The sequence below is a fragment of the Eretmochelys imbricata genome, chromosome 2, assembly GCF_965152235.1.
Source record: "Eretmochelys imbricata isolate rEreImb1 chromosome 2, rEreImb1.hap1, whole genome shotgun sequence".
Taxonomy (NCBI): domain Eukaryota; kingdom Metazoa; phylum Chordata; order Testudines; family Cheloniidae; genus Eretmochelys; species Eretmochelys imbricata.
Genome location: NC_135573.1, coordinates 155,379,124 through 155,394,290, shown reverse-complemented (window position 1 = coordinate 155,394,290; position 15,167 = coordinate 155,379,124). Strand labels below are relative to the sequence as shown.

The following is a 15,167-nucleotide window of genomic DNA, read 5'->3' as shown; positions in this document are numbered from 1 at the left end:
GATCTTAACCCCTGTGTCTCAGTTCTCCATCTAGAACATGGAGAGAATAGCTCTTCAGCCCACGTGGATATTGTGAAAATAAGCTTTGTGAAGCTTTCAGATACTACAGTGATGAGCCCCTGAGAAAAATTGTAATTCTGTCTTCAGAACAGGGATTATAGAGTAGGCAGTAAGGAAGGCCTGGTGTCAGATTGGACAATGGGGATTAAACAGAATAATGACTAGAAGCTCATTAAGTGAACCCCATCCACCCTGTGCAACAAATGAGGCAGGGTTCAGTAGAAAAAAAGAGTGTGAGATTATGTTGTTCAAGACTCTCATACTGCATGGGCAACCCTAATTCTGGCCTGTCTTAACTTTTGAGTGCTTGATTTTGCAACCTTCATATGTTCCTTTAACTTGGCTTTTTATGTGCAACAGCATTAAGGGCTTAGGATCATGAGAGAAGGCAATACAGACATATCCTTAATCATAATTTTCCCACATGATACTTTTAACAGTCATGCTTGTTTACTCATGCAAGTTTCATATGTACAGTAAAATACCACACAAGATTCTGTAAAACTTTAATTTATTCCCCCCCAAGTATCCAGAATATGCCCTTTTGATGAGAAGAATGTGACAAAAAAAGAAGTACCAGCATAACTATTCACCTGGAGAGGAAGAAATAAAAGCACGTACTACCCGATTACACAGAAAACAACCCAAAAGTCCTATTTAATGGGATAGTGCAAGTTAACAGCATGTCTCTGTCAATACCACCTTCATTTGGATTATAAAAGTTTTACAGATTAGAGTTAGATCAAAAGTCTAGACGGGTCTCTGATATTTTACTCTAGCATTAGGAACATAACTTTTGAAAAGACGCTGTACAGAATGACCCACCAAACAAATGTATTTACAAGCCCAGGGAGAAAAAAAAACAAACTTATTTTTTCAGTTTATCCCAAATAAAAATACACAGAATTATGAAAATATAGGGTTACTATTTCAACCACACAGAAGTCAATGCTGCTGTCTGAAAGGCTTGCAAGATTATTTCAAGTTTTTAAAGTTCATCTTTTTCTCTCAATAAGGTGTACCTATGTTCACTGGGTGCTAGTTTCTGGAACGAACTCTCTGGTGGGCTGCTTGCTAAATCTTGAATTGGCTGAAAAAGAACACAAAAGTATGTTTTCATTAAGTAAAGATACTCTAAGATTATTGCTTATGAGAAATGAGACTAAAAACAAACAGAACACTAAGTTTCTTGAACTGGATGGAATGAATTTCTTTTATATACTCAGAGAAATAACCTGGTTTAAAACAAACACTTCAGGTTGCTTAAAGTGGAAAGGCCATCCACAAAGACCCTTAACATCAAGGAAATACCCAGTTAACATTTCCTCCTTTAACACATCTTAACCACCACACATCAGCCTAGACAGATTTTGATCCTCCTAAGACCCAATCACCTCCAGTGTGTACAGTAACAATACTTACACCACATTCCTCACTGCACACTAAATGCAAAACCTTAAGTCTGACCTCAGACTTCAACATACATGTGCATTACTGAACAGTATGGTTCTTTTCCTATGGGGAAGTAGGAGACAAATACCTTAACCACAAGACCATCCTGTAAAGCAAACAGCATGTGATCATGTAATTAATTTGTTTCTCAGTACTCTGCAGATGTGGTTAAGTTGCAACAGTCCCATTTTACACATAGATTTGGCCTCGTCTGGAGGTGGTGTGGCTAAGTGAGTGAGACTTGACTCCATCATATTGGTGACCCATGTTCTATTCCCAGAGGTGCCAAGTACTGTGCATGCTCAGATCTTCAGTTACCTTGTCTGTAAAATGGGGAGGAAGATACCTGAAGATACGTTGCTCCATAGTCAGGTCTGTGAAGCACATGATTAAGATAAGAACATTTAGATCTGGACATTGGTGTGTTGGGAAGGGGGAGTCTGGTAAAGGAGGTGACAAGGCTGGCATCCAGAGGGGGACAGAGTTAAGGATGTGTACATGTACAGTAATTGTAGTAATCGGGACGTGTGTAGCTCTGAGTAGGAGCAGAAAGTATGTACTGGTAGGTGGCTTAACTTTTGATTTCTTAGGTGTGTCTCTCACACAGAGTAATCCTGACACAAAAGCAAAGTTCTGAACAAAGCTGTCTGCATATTAATTTCCTAGGAATTTTTTTTTAATGTTTAATTGAGTTGAGTGAGGAGGATTGGTCCTCAGAGCCGTGCCAGAGAAACACAGAGATGGACAAAATTTTATCTCCAGCTGCACTTCTCTGATCGATAAAACATTCTTCACCAGAATCTACACCTACACCCACCTGTTTAGCCACAAAACAAGTGTAGTTGCTTATGGAGAAGAGTCTATGTGTTGGCTACCTGCTGCCGTGTAAGTTTTCAATTATGACAAATAATGGCAAAAGTGACCCTTACTCCTAAAAAAGATTTTTAACTACCAGCTGCGCCAAATCCATTGGAGACTCTTCTGTCTGCCAATAAGTCAGACTGTCATTGACAAATTTCAAACAACTGCAAAAGGTTTTTATTAAAAATGTATACAACACAAATTATATGGATAATTCAAAGGCCACCTGTACATGGAGAAAGACAAATGTATGCCTCCTGATAAGCAGCGTTTGTCACATACACACACGATAGCATGGTGCTGTATGAAGAGTTATGTAATATATGCCAGTTGGACACATGTACACACTTATACATGTGTTTTGATGGCATGGGGAAGGAAGATGAGAAGTAGGCAGCTATTCTAGGCAGCGGGGCTGGCTGTGTGCAGAATTTCCCCAGGAGTATTAATGTTGCCTTTACTGGTGGCTTCCTTAGTTTTCAGCGATTGCATAGACTGGAAACACACCCAAATAACCTTTTTTCTAATTGAACTCATTTTGTGGGGGAACATATTGGAGTGACAGCATGACCTAGTTACATTTTCAGGAGAAACTAACTTTTGAGACTTGATTTCCCAATAACAACATTGCACTGTGATAATTTATGCAAAACATATTTTCTGCACATAAGTATTTGTGTTTGTGTGTGTGTGTATATATATCTGTCCTCTCATTGAGATCTACCTGTCTGTAACTAGTGATTAATCTCTGTAGAGCAGAGAGGTTCATACAAGAGTAGAGCAGGTAGCACCTGGTAAGTTGCAGAGGCGGCTGGGGAGCTGCAGAAGCAAGCCCCATCTGGCATGCCAAACCCTCAGGCAGTTTCTCCATATACAGTGCAGAGCTACACAGCAAGCCAGGTGGAACTTGCTACAATTTTCTTCTCCTGCCTGGGGACTTGGGTGTCCCAGGTGGACTGACTTGTGTATAAGCAAATACCTTAAAACCAGCTACATGTAGTTGGTTTATATACAAATATCCATGGGCTGGATTTGTATTTTATGATAAAATACAGGATTGTGCCTTGAATCTGCATACATCATAGCTCGGTAACAGTTTTAGCACCAACCCTTTCATCTAGATACTTTCACATTTGACTTTTTGAGTACAGATTCTTTCATTGTAATCAAAATACTGATGGCAAGCAACTACAGGGCATAGAACTGTGGAGTGAAAGAGCAATAGGTCTCATTTACTGATTACTAAACTTGCTTTAATGCTGTAATAGTCATTAATCCAAACCTTCCAAACAGGAAGTACAGACTATAATGAGCAATTCATCAATCAAAATTTCCTCTCAAGATCCCTGCCTCAGTAGTTAAAAAAAAAAAAATCACAGCACATTCAGGGCAAATGTGCAGCTATTAAACAGCGTTTCTCTTGGAGAGCCAAATAACTTGAAACCTAGAAATGCTTGTAATCCCACTGAAAGCTGGAATTTCAGACCCCAGACTATGTACTGGAGCATTTGTGCAGTATTAAGAATATGTTTTAGATGCCTTCTCTCATAAGTCACCATGGTAAAAGATGCAGATTCTTTACCAGAAGTCCTTACAGTTCTGCATGTGGCACTTTAAGGTCCACTGCCTTCAATACAGTGGGAAAACCATGTGTTGTAACATGATTTGAGGATAAAAGTAGTGGGAAGCTGTCAAGAATAAACTTCAGACATAATCTCAAAATAAATTCACCAGCATGGAAATGGCATTAAAAGACTTCAGATTTCCACAATGAATAAAAACATAAGAGGCAGAAAATGACACCAGCATCTTTTAGTGAGGAAGCATATCTTTTTTTTTTTTTTCTTTTTAAAAAGAGTTTTGCTTTATTAACCGCAGACAGATATTGTGTGCAAGGAAGGTGCTCAGATATGACAACAATAAGAGGCCAGATGTGTGTCTAAATTAGGTGGCTATAAATTTTAGTGTCAGAAGATGTCTGATACTAGATGGCTCATTGAGCTAGCACCTAAAAGCATAACAAAATCCAGTGGCTGGAATTTGAAATCAGCAAATTTCAAACTGGAAAAAAATGCTTACTAATCTGTTCTGTAACTATTGCTCTTTGAGGTGTGTTGCACACGTCAGTTCCACTTCAGGTGACCCACAAAGCAGTTCAATCCTGAGGTGGGATCAAAGTCTGCCTGAATAATGATGGAAGGACTATGCATCCAAATCTGGCATCATCGCTAGACTGTTGAGAGATGGCCTAATGAGATGCAAAGGTATGTACCAATGACCAAGCTGCAGCTCAACAAATATCCAGAATAGGCACTTGAGCGAGAAAGGCTGCACGTGATCTCATTGAACGTGCTAGCACCCTGTGTGGTGGAATTACATTGGCCATGTTGTAGCACAAACATATACAGAAGAATACACAACGAGATTTGTTGACATGAGACCGGAAGGCCCATCATTCTGTCCACAACCACCATGAACAGTTGTGAGGATAACCTAAACAGTTTAGTCCTGCCCAAGTAAAACACTAATGCTCTCCTAACATCCAAATGTGTGGAGTCTCTCTCCTCATCCTTATAAGCATGAGACTTAGGAAAGGAAGAAAGTTTGCAAGTAAAGTGCCTGACTGATCTGGAAGTGAGAAACCACTTTGAAATTTTGGATGAAGGCATAGGTATACCTTGTCCTTGTAGATGTTTGTTTTTGGTGGGTCAAATACCCAGACTCTCAATTCTCCTACTCTCCTTGCTGAGGTAATAGCCACCAAAAAGGTGACCCTCATTGAAAAATGCAGCAACAAACAGGTAGCCAGCGGTTTAAAGGGCTGTCCCCTTAGCTTTACTAATACCAGGTCTAAGTTTAAGAGGGAATAGGATCCTCTACTTGGGGGTATAGATGGTTCAGACCCTTCAAAAACTTAAGTGACTATGGACTGGAGAGAAGTAAGCAATTAGTGACATGGCTTCAGGCACTTAGGAAGTGGGATACCATGTTGGAAAAAACAGGGACAGGAGAAACTGAGGCCAGGTCTACACGTGGGTGGGTGGGTGGGTGGGGAATCGATCTAAGTTACGCAACTTCACCTATGTGAATAACGTAGTTGAAGTCGACGTACTTAGACCTACTCACCACAGCATCTTCGCTGCTGTGAGTCGACTGCTGCCGCTCCCCCGTCGACTCCGCCTGCACCTCTCGCGGTAGTGGAGTACAGGAGTCGACGGGAGAGCGCTCCGGGGTCGATTTATCGAGTCTAGTCTAGATGTGATAAATTGACCCCTGCTGGATCGATCGCTGCCCACCGATCTGGCGGGTAGTATAGACATACCCTGATACTACAAACTGGTAAGCTACTCTCAACAAGAATGTCGAACTGACTGCTTGGTGTTTCAAGGCTGTCTGGATGATGATCTCACCATGGCTGAAAAGAAAGGAAGAGGTGGTCTCCTCCTGTAACTTTTCTCTTTCCTGCTAGATTGGTTCCGGTGCCGAGACATACCAGAATAAAAATGGTGATACTGCTGCGGCTACCACTGCTGCTTCTTTGGGAGGGGAGCGTAAATACTCAAAGACTTGAATATAGCCCTAGAGTCTTTAAGGTTATGAAGCTTGTCATCAGCCTGCTATGAAAAAAAACCTCAGTCCCTCAAAAGGGAGATCCTGAATGGTCTGTTGGACCTACTGAGGAGGACCCGATGACTGGAGCCATGAACATCTGTGCATTGTAATGGACAGTACCATGGCTCTGGCAGCAGAATCATCAGCATCCAATGCAGCATGAAGCAAGGTCCCGGCTACCAACTTTCCTTTGTCCTCTACTGCCAGAAGCTCTTGCCTGGCCTCCTCTGGTAACTTCTCTGCAAATATTAAAACATTGCCGGGTGGCAGAAATTGTAATGTCCCAGCAACGCTTGCTAATTAGAAATCTGGAGTTTTAGTTCAGCTGTTGAATAAGCTTTCCTGCCAGAAGATTGAGCATCCTTGCATCTTTTGATTTTGGGATAGATACCCACTGTCTGTGGTGTTTGCTTTTGTTAGCAGCTGAGACCAAAGACCCTGGTGATGGGAAGGTGTGTTGAGGTATACAAACCCCACACTTTAAGGCTGCTCTGGGCTCAGCCAGCCCTGCCCGCCATACCTACAACAGATGCACAGACTGGAGGAGGTGTTAAAAGGAAGCAGAACAGCTCACTTATGGGCAGGTCAGGGAAGAAAAACGACCATTACCTTGCAGCTCCTGAGGGAAGGGTTGAAGGAAGGCAGGATCTCTTTCTCAGCAACTGCTTGAAGTTCCCTCCCTGAGAGAAGGAGGACCTGCTTCTGATAGACCCTCAGAGGGAGACATTTCTCCCCTCATCTACTAACCCAGTTTATCCGTGTTGATTCCCGTGTTTTGTTTAGGGACTGTCCCTGAAGGGGAGAGACTTAGAACTGGCCTGGCTGGAGGCCCCAGGCATGAGAGGATGCAGCTGCTGCCCCAAGAGGGAGAGAGCTGCCATGCCATGTCCGGCTGTGAAGTGGTGCCAGGCAGAGACCTGATCCCCTTCACAGTGTCTTGTTACAGACTGCGAACTTTGGACAATAGTGGGGTGCTAGGAAGTGGCCCAGGGAGGGCAGCTTTAAAGTGCTCCTGGGTGTCAGGAGCTCAGGCTCAGCGGCTTGCATGCTCCTGGACTAGCGTGATCAGGGACAGCTGCTGCTAAGCCTGATGCCTGCCCCAGTGGGCGGGCTGGGGGCGGTACAACCATGCTGGAGGAGCTGCCTGTGCAGGGCACTGGCTCCTGTGAGCAGTGGCCTGACGTGTGGCTGCTTTCGCCCCGGCCATTCCTGACAGAGCCCTACAGCTCCTTGGATATCCGATTTATATCTGCGGATATAAATTTGGTATATCTGGCTCTAGCCCAGGCTACCCCACCAAATCCCAACCCCGCATGTCAAAGGGCCTATGCCCTGACCACTAGGCAACATTCCCCTTGACTGAAGGCCATCACACGAGGTGTAAAAATGTTCAACCCCCTTTAAGGGGACATAATACCCCACTTAGACCTTTTTGCTGTAGGAGGCAGTGAAGATGGTGTTTACCACAATACTTTTTTGGGCTCCAAAATAACCTCATTTACGGGGATTGTCATTTGAGAAGGCCCCACAGATCTCAAGGTATGAACCAATCTGTGTGTGGCTCCTGAACTACTTCCACCTGGATATCTAGGGAGGAAGCCACCCGCTTTAAAGGGTTCTGGTGGGCTCCATAATCATCCCGGGGACGTGAAGAAACATAAGACATAACCACCTCGTTGGGCGATGAGGAGGAGGAAGAACCCAAGACCGGATGAGGTGGAGCTTCCCCCACTTCCTCCAAAGGGGGGATTCACTGAGGCAGACTGCTCATGTTCGGTACAGGGCCTGGCACTGGGAGCAGCTTCTTGCAGTTTTAGCCATGCAGGATCACAACATCTATTGGAGGACATAGAGGGCGGAGGGTGCGGAGAGGGTTTGGAGGCAGGAGGAAACCCACATGGGTTCCAGCACGGCCATCAATATAGCACTGGAGCTCAACTTCTTCCCAACCATGGCTACTAGCTGACCAACGGGGAGGCTCCACTAGATACCAGAGGTTAAAGTCTCTTGAAGGAGCGCAATGGCTTACGTGATGTGGCTGCGACACACAAGATCCAACTTCTCCCTTGCACGATGAACTTTAGCCGTCCAATCAGGTAGGTGCAGTGTTTCTTGTGCCAGGGAGTAGTGACGGTAGTCCAGAGAGGATGGCATCAGGGAAATCATAAGCTGGCTTGCCTCTCGAGTGGGAACCAGATTGTCTGGAGGTAGCAAGGGTACTGGACATGGAACTCTGGTAGCCAGCAAATCCATGAGAGTGTCCGTCAGTACCGGGAGAGATGTCTCTTGGTCTGCCAGTGATGCTAGCGCTTAGCGGGTATATGCCTCAAGTGTTGACAGCACCGGAAGATTCTGTTGCTGCTACTGCTGAGCCAAAGATGACAGCACTGCTTAACAGGATGGTGCTCGTTTCGAGGTCGATCTCAATGGCCCCATTAGCGGCGCTGAAGTCGATGACCTCTCTTGGAGGTTGTATCTGTACCACAGAGTGCCTCAGCACTATGTGCACTCCATTCTCCTTCCCGACTTGACTGCTGGAGTTCAGTGCCAGGGACCTTGATTTCCTGGACAATGGCTCTCTGGTTGCTGTCCTCTGATGCTGCTTCTTCAGTACCAGAGAAGGAGATTGGCACAGACTCTGCCTGGAAAGGGGGAACACTCCTGACTAAAGCAGAGTTGCACAGTGCCTGCCCCAAAGGGGAAGGCTTTGAGGGTGGGCACAGGGCTGCCTCCATAAGAAGGTACTTTCCTGTCTTTTTTACTTCTGGGCTAAGTCCCTGTAGATTTGGCATCTTCCTCTGATGTGACCTTTTTCTAGGGTAGTTCAGGCACCTACAGTGCAGGCTGTTGACCAGAACTGTCTTCTTGCATGCACTGTAAAGTTTGAAACCCGGGGAACAAAGCAAGCTCTGGCACCGGTACCCAAAACCGAAAGGAACAATAACGTACGGTAGTAAAAAAGGAAACCTATTAGTAGAAAAAAACGCCTACACTAAGACTGTATACTATCAGCTATTGACAAGTACCCACTACATCCAATAAAAATACTGAGAAAGAGGAAAACACTTGCAGTAGCAAGGTAGAATGCTCTTACAACAGTCACAGGCGGTAAGATGGAACTGAAGGGGGTTGGAGGCAGCTCTTCCCTTTATACCATCCCACAGCAGCATAAGTAAGCAGAGGGCACATGTGCTATCTTGACGGGAATTGCTGAGTGAAAAATCTCTAATGCTAGTGCACTGAGCAAACACACACCTGAAGTGGAATGGACATGTGCAACCACTTGAAGTCCTTTTTTTTTCTCCAGGGTTTGTCTACACATTGAGTTATTCTGGAATAACTCCACATGGGGACACACTTCTTTTGAAAAAGAGTGCCTTGTTCTGGGTTAGCTTATTCTATTTTCAAAGCTATTGTGCTTTAAATTCACATCCTACCTTAAATATATATTAATTTTCAAGTGTAGACAAGCCCTTAAATAGCGAGGGGAATAAACAATTGGAACAGCTCACCAAGGGATGTGGTAAATTCTCTAGCATTAAGAGTCGCAGGGCTTATTTACATTTGAAATGCTACAGCGACACAGCTGCATTGCTGCAGTGTAGACACTACCTATGCTGATGGGAGGGGTTCTCCTATTGAAGTAGATACCATCTTCGTGAGAGGTAGTAGCTAGGCTGACAGAAGAATTCTTCCGTTGACCTAGCACTGTCTACGCTGGGGGCTAGGTCGTCTTGACTATGCTGTTCAGGGGTGTGGTTTTTTCACACATCTGAGCAATGTAGTTAAGCCAAATTAACAGACCTCAACCAAAAACATGGGTCTTTCTGAAAGACATGCTCTAGGTAACCACAAGTATGGGGCTGGATGCAGTAATCACTTCGTGAAATTCCATGGCCTGTGTTATGTACAGAGTTCAGTTTAGATAGTCAAAATGGTTCCTTCTGGCCTTAAAATGCGAGAATCTATGGAGTTAGATATTTCCCTCCAAATATATATATATTTCCAATAATGAACACAAAAATGATTGATGCCAGACACCTATACCAAACACATTCTTGTGGGAAGTAATGTCTAAATAATGTATTGAACTGAACTTTATTAAAATGGACTTCCATCCAATGACTCTGAACAAATATATCTTCTAATGTGGCTCCCAAAATCAACTGAAAGCAAAAGCCAGCCAAAAGATGCCTAGAATGTACATCCCTGGATTGCCACAGAGATACAATGAAGACCCCTTTTCAAATTATATTGCACCTGGCAGAAGCACTTACTGTACTTGTGTTACATTTTGTTCAGGGAAGCAGGACCATCAACCCAACTTTCAGAAAGTACCAAGGTATCTAATGAAAAGTGGCCAGGACCTCTATTTTACTCCATCTGAAATATGGCATCTTCAGTAGCACAACTATCCCTTGACACTATCAGAAGGAACCATTTTGACTATCTAAACTGAACTTCTACATAACAGGGCCCAGATTTTCCTTTAAGGTCTCCTCTTGAGTTCTGAGTTGATGAGTACATCACTGGAAAGCCTGGCTTCAGTGTTCAATACAACAATCTGATCTGTGATATCTACTTGCAAAAGTCCATGTAAACGTTCATGTCCTGTGTTAAGTGCCTGAAAGCTCTTCCCCTCCCACCCACTGCTTCCTGTAAATCTTATCCTAAAATGGCCTGAAAGGATTCAAAGGGAAAAGCTTTGAGTGAGCCAGTCAAATGTTTCAGCTGAGCATCTGGGACTTGATCCTCAGTCTTGTATAGGTCACTCTGTGCTGCCACAACAGCGTCACAAAAATTACTTTAATGCTACCCGAAAGTGGCAGCTGAGGATTCCCCTGGTGTAGCCCAGTGTTCCTGCGTCAGTCCTCAGCATGCTCCAGGATTGCAAGTGGTGAAAAACAGTGCAACCACCACTGAGGTGTGCTGAACTCAGGTGAATTTTGAGAATGGAGCCTCTACGACTGTACATTTGGGCCACACACATTGGCACAGTTGCATAAAAATAACCCAAGCTCAAAAAGATCAATTTGCTAAGAACAACTGGAGATATAAAAAGAGCAGAAAAAAAAAAAAAGAGGAGAAAGTCCTAACAGATTAAAAAATACTGAGTCCATCTAGTTAGATAGAAGGGGAATGACAGTCTCATGGCTAGAGCACAGGCTTGTGTGTCAGATTTGGGTTCTCTTCTTAAATCTGCCACATACAGTACTTTCTTTCAAACGTGGGCAAATCACTTAGCCACGCTGTGTCTTAATATTTCCATACCACACAAGAGTGTTATGAGGGTTAATTAATGAATGCTTGTGAAGTGTTTTTAAATCCTCTGATGCAAAATATTAATATGAGATTTAATAGGTATGTGGCCAAAGAAAATTATGCTTGTGCCAGCTGCCAAGCGAGTTCATAAGAAGCACATTCTTGAAACTTTCCTTAGGGCAAAGATAAATCAGTTAATGGAGTACAGATAGAGGCTTGGAGTAGAAGCAGAGTTTGTCCCAGGCTCACCCAGTGAGTGGACTGAAGAACTGAGTGCTTTGCTGAATTCAATTCACCTCATACAAGTCCACTCAGTCCTGCTTCTCGTTCAGCCAATAACTCAGACAAACAAGTGTGTTTACATTTACGGGAGATAATGCTGCCCACTTCTTATTTACAATGTCACCTGAAAGTGAGAACAAGCATTCGCGTGGCACTGTTGTAGCCAGCACTGAAAGGTATTTATGTTATGCTAAACATTCATATGCCCCTTCAGTCTTCGATTTGTAGGCTCTAAAGTTATACATTGTTTTGTTTTTGAGTGCAGCTTTGTGGTGAAAAAAAAAATCTACATTTATAAATTGCACGACAAAGAGATTGCACTATAGTACTTGTAAGAGGTGAACTGAAAAATACTATTTTTAAAAATCTTTTTTACAGTGCAAATATTTGTAATAAAAAATAACAATGTAAAGTGAGCACTGTACACTTTGCATTCTGTGTTGTAACTGAAATCATTATATTTGAAAATGTAGAAAAATTTATAATAAATTTAAACTGATATTCTATAATTGTTTAACGGTGAGATTAAAATAGCGATCACTATTTTTTTAATCTCACGATTAATTGGAATTATTTTTTTAATTGTTTGACAGCCCTAAATTATATTATCACTACTCTAAAAGAAAGTACACATGGAATTCAGACAAAGTAAAAATGGATTCCGTACAACTTCATGTAATATTGGTAAAAGAGTTCATAAACAATTGGTTTTATTTAAGCCATACTATTTTCAATCACTGAATTGTTAAAATGAACAGATTACATCACACTAGCAAAACAATGCCAGTTCCATTCAGAAGGGTTTCCATACGAAGAAATAAACATTTCAAATTTTTTTCTTGTTCAGTTAGAACACAAAAATGTGGGATTTTTCTCACTTTAAGTACGTTCTGAGATTTATCAGTGCTGGCTTGTAGTGTTTTAAAATATTGCTAGGTAAATATGGCTACATACTATATTTTCCATAAACAGATTTCTTACACACAATCTTACACACCAAGGTAATGTAAAAGCACTGTTTTCATGATGAAAAAGAATAAATGGTTTGCCCAAACAGCCATATACAAATGCTTTCATTTCTGTAAGTCTTACCTGACCAGGTGCTACATCAGTTGGATCTGGGCCATGATGAAATTCTCTGTGCAATTTTCCGGAGTGCAAATCTTGTACAAATTGCTTGAGTTTACCTGGAATTCTGAAACAAAATCCCGCCCAGTAAACATATGATAGATAAGCACACAATCAAACTGAAAAATAAAGTAGATTGTTTAGAGTAGCCCAAATTTCTCCTGTGCATCAGATACAGTATGTTCACTTTAAGTGATTAATTTATGGTAGAAAGCTAAATGGATGGTACATTTGTGTTAAACTACCACACTAGGTTTTTTCTTCTTCTTTGCTATCTCCTGAGTGCACAGCAAGTATTTCTTCCCTTCAATAATTCCCACAGCGTTGTCCTAGCCAATAACCTCATTGTATGCTCAATTCAACTCCACACTACGCATGCTGCAGACGAGAACAGCAGGTTCCACTCTGATTCCAAACCTGACAGCAGAATTTGATGTGGCTGGATGGCCAAAGGGCATTACTATAAAGGCAAGGGCAGTTTTCCATTTTGCCCTTGGAGCAGTTCCTCTCTAAAATCAGACCCTGTCCAACAGAATAGCTGGGCTTTGCAAATTACTGAGATGCTTTAAGATTTTACCTTTTATTTAAAAACCATGAACTGTTCACAAGGTCACTTCTGCCATATCTAGATGTCTCCGAAGTTCAGCTTGATCCTATGGGACTGTCTATGAACCTGCCAATTTCTCTCATTTATATCTGACAAATGCATTACCCTTACTGCTTGTTGACACAAGCCGTAGCTGTTACTAGTCAGATACAGACTATGAAGCAGAGGTGTTTTTGAAAAGACAAAAAATACCTTATAATTTTTTGAAGGGAACTACAAATCCACATGACAGCTATAACTGATAATTATGTACATAAGCTATTATAGCTATGATTAAATTTAAACTATTATTACTCTAATGCAAATTGCTTGCAAAGTGTTTTGTTAAAAACCAATTGTGTGCGCGGTGAACATGCTACTTTGCACAAAATATTCATAAGAGTGCAACAGTAAATGTAACAAAAACAGTTTTAGGATTTTAGTATTAATCAAAATACACTAAGGCTTGTATTATATTATAGGCAGATAACATTTTAAGAATAAGCCTGCTAGAATTTGAATAAGAAGCTGGCAATGATCACCAGATTTCTGCCAAACTCTGTTGCAACACTGTGTGGTGGGGCTCCAGAATAAGACACTGAGAAGTCAGGAAGCCTGATTGCAATGTTTATACCAAGGGTTGTGCATGATACAATGGTTTCTTGCTAGCCACAGTGTCTGTGGTCATCATTGCTAACAGATTCCATTCACATTTGGTCCTAGTAACTTCAGACTTGGGGCAATTGCCATGTTTATAAATTTTGCGCTTTGCTTTTAAAATTTGGGTTACATTTGTCGAGCACCAGAACTGACACATAGCATAATCTTTTCAAGAAGGCTTGCAGGGGATATTAAAGCTTGAATAGGTACAATGGGACTCAAGCAAGTGTATGAACACAGTATTACAGTGACTGCTTACTCAATTCACATCATTTGGATGCATAAATACATAATTTGCATCAACATAGCAACTGCACATCCAAATTAGTTGTGCAGCTGTGTGCATGCACGTTGGTAAAATCAAACCATGACTATCCAATCACCACACTTGGCAACATATTTCCATTTACATGTTACATTGAATACAACTCTCAAAGAGAGCTGGATTTTTTGGCCAGATTAAATACAAACAGAAGATAAAATCATATCCTCACTGTTCTTCCTGTTGTCTCTGACATTAAAGATATCAGTACAAATCCTTTGGTTTAAATTGTCATAGTTCTATTGAAGCCAATAGAGCTATGACAACTTACATCAACTGAGGGCCTGCCCTCTGGTGCCAAAACTCTAGGAAACCAACTCAGTGTTGACAGTCACTTTATCATCAAACATCAGTCCCCTTTAGAAGAGTTTGTAGAAGTGTTTCATTCAGTATTACACATCTGGTAGCTGGAGAGCCTTCATACAACTTTTCATTTTGGATCTATGGAGTAACAGAAACCTTGTCTGGGCAAGACAAAGAGTCCTGTGGTGAACACCTTACTTTTATTTAGATACATGTGGAGTGGGTGTTGAATAAGTTTGGGGTGTAAATTATTTCCTGTTCATTAAGCACTGACTGTATACTCTATGCTGCTCTAAACAATATAAAAATCAGCTCTTCAGATAACAAATAGGAAGCTAAACAGGTACATGGATAAAGCTGACAGTGATTAATGAAAAAGTACAGTTTTGTGACAGCAGTTCAGTGATACAAGTTACACACAGTTTGCTCACTCACTATGCAGGGTTGTTGATGAAGAGATGCCCTTTAGCAGCTTTTGCCAACATTATGTGCAAAAGCTCACATTGATAGAGAGGGCAAGGTAGATGGGTGTGGCATAGCACAGGAAAAACTATTCTGCTTTCATACATTTCATGTTGATTTATTTATTTATTGTAATTTATAACTTATAAAGAGGTACCCAAACTGGTACTCTGGGCA

General features: G+C 41.8%; 1 protein-coding gene across 2 annotated transcripts in view; it reads right to left on the bottom strand.

Annotated features, from left to right (window-relative positions):
* Positions 1–554: 554 nt before the first annotated feature.
* ERP44 (endoplasmic reticulum protein 44) overlaps positions 555–15,167 on the bottom strand; it is a 129,491-nt gene continuing 114,878 nt past the window's right edge. For both annotated transcript variants that reach the window (XM_077810867.1, XM_077810868.1), the window contains 2 exons: positions 12,622–12,724; positions 555–1,150 (listed from right to left, as the gene is read on the bottom strand). In XM_077810867.1, the coding sequence (XP_077666993.1) occupies positions 1,049–1,150; positions 12,622–12,724 (205 nt within the window). In that variant the 3' untranslated portion in view covers positions 555–1,048. The remainder of the gene's footprint in view (positions 1,151–12,621; positions 12,725–15,167) is intronic.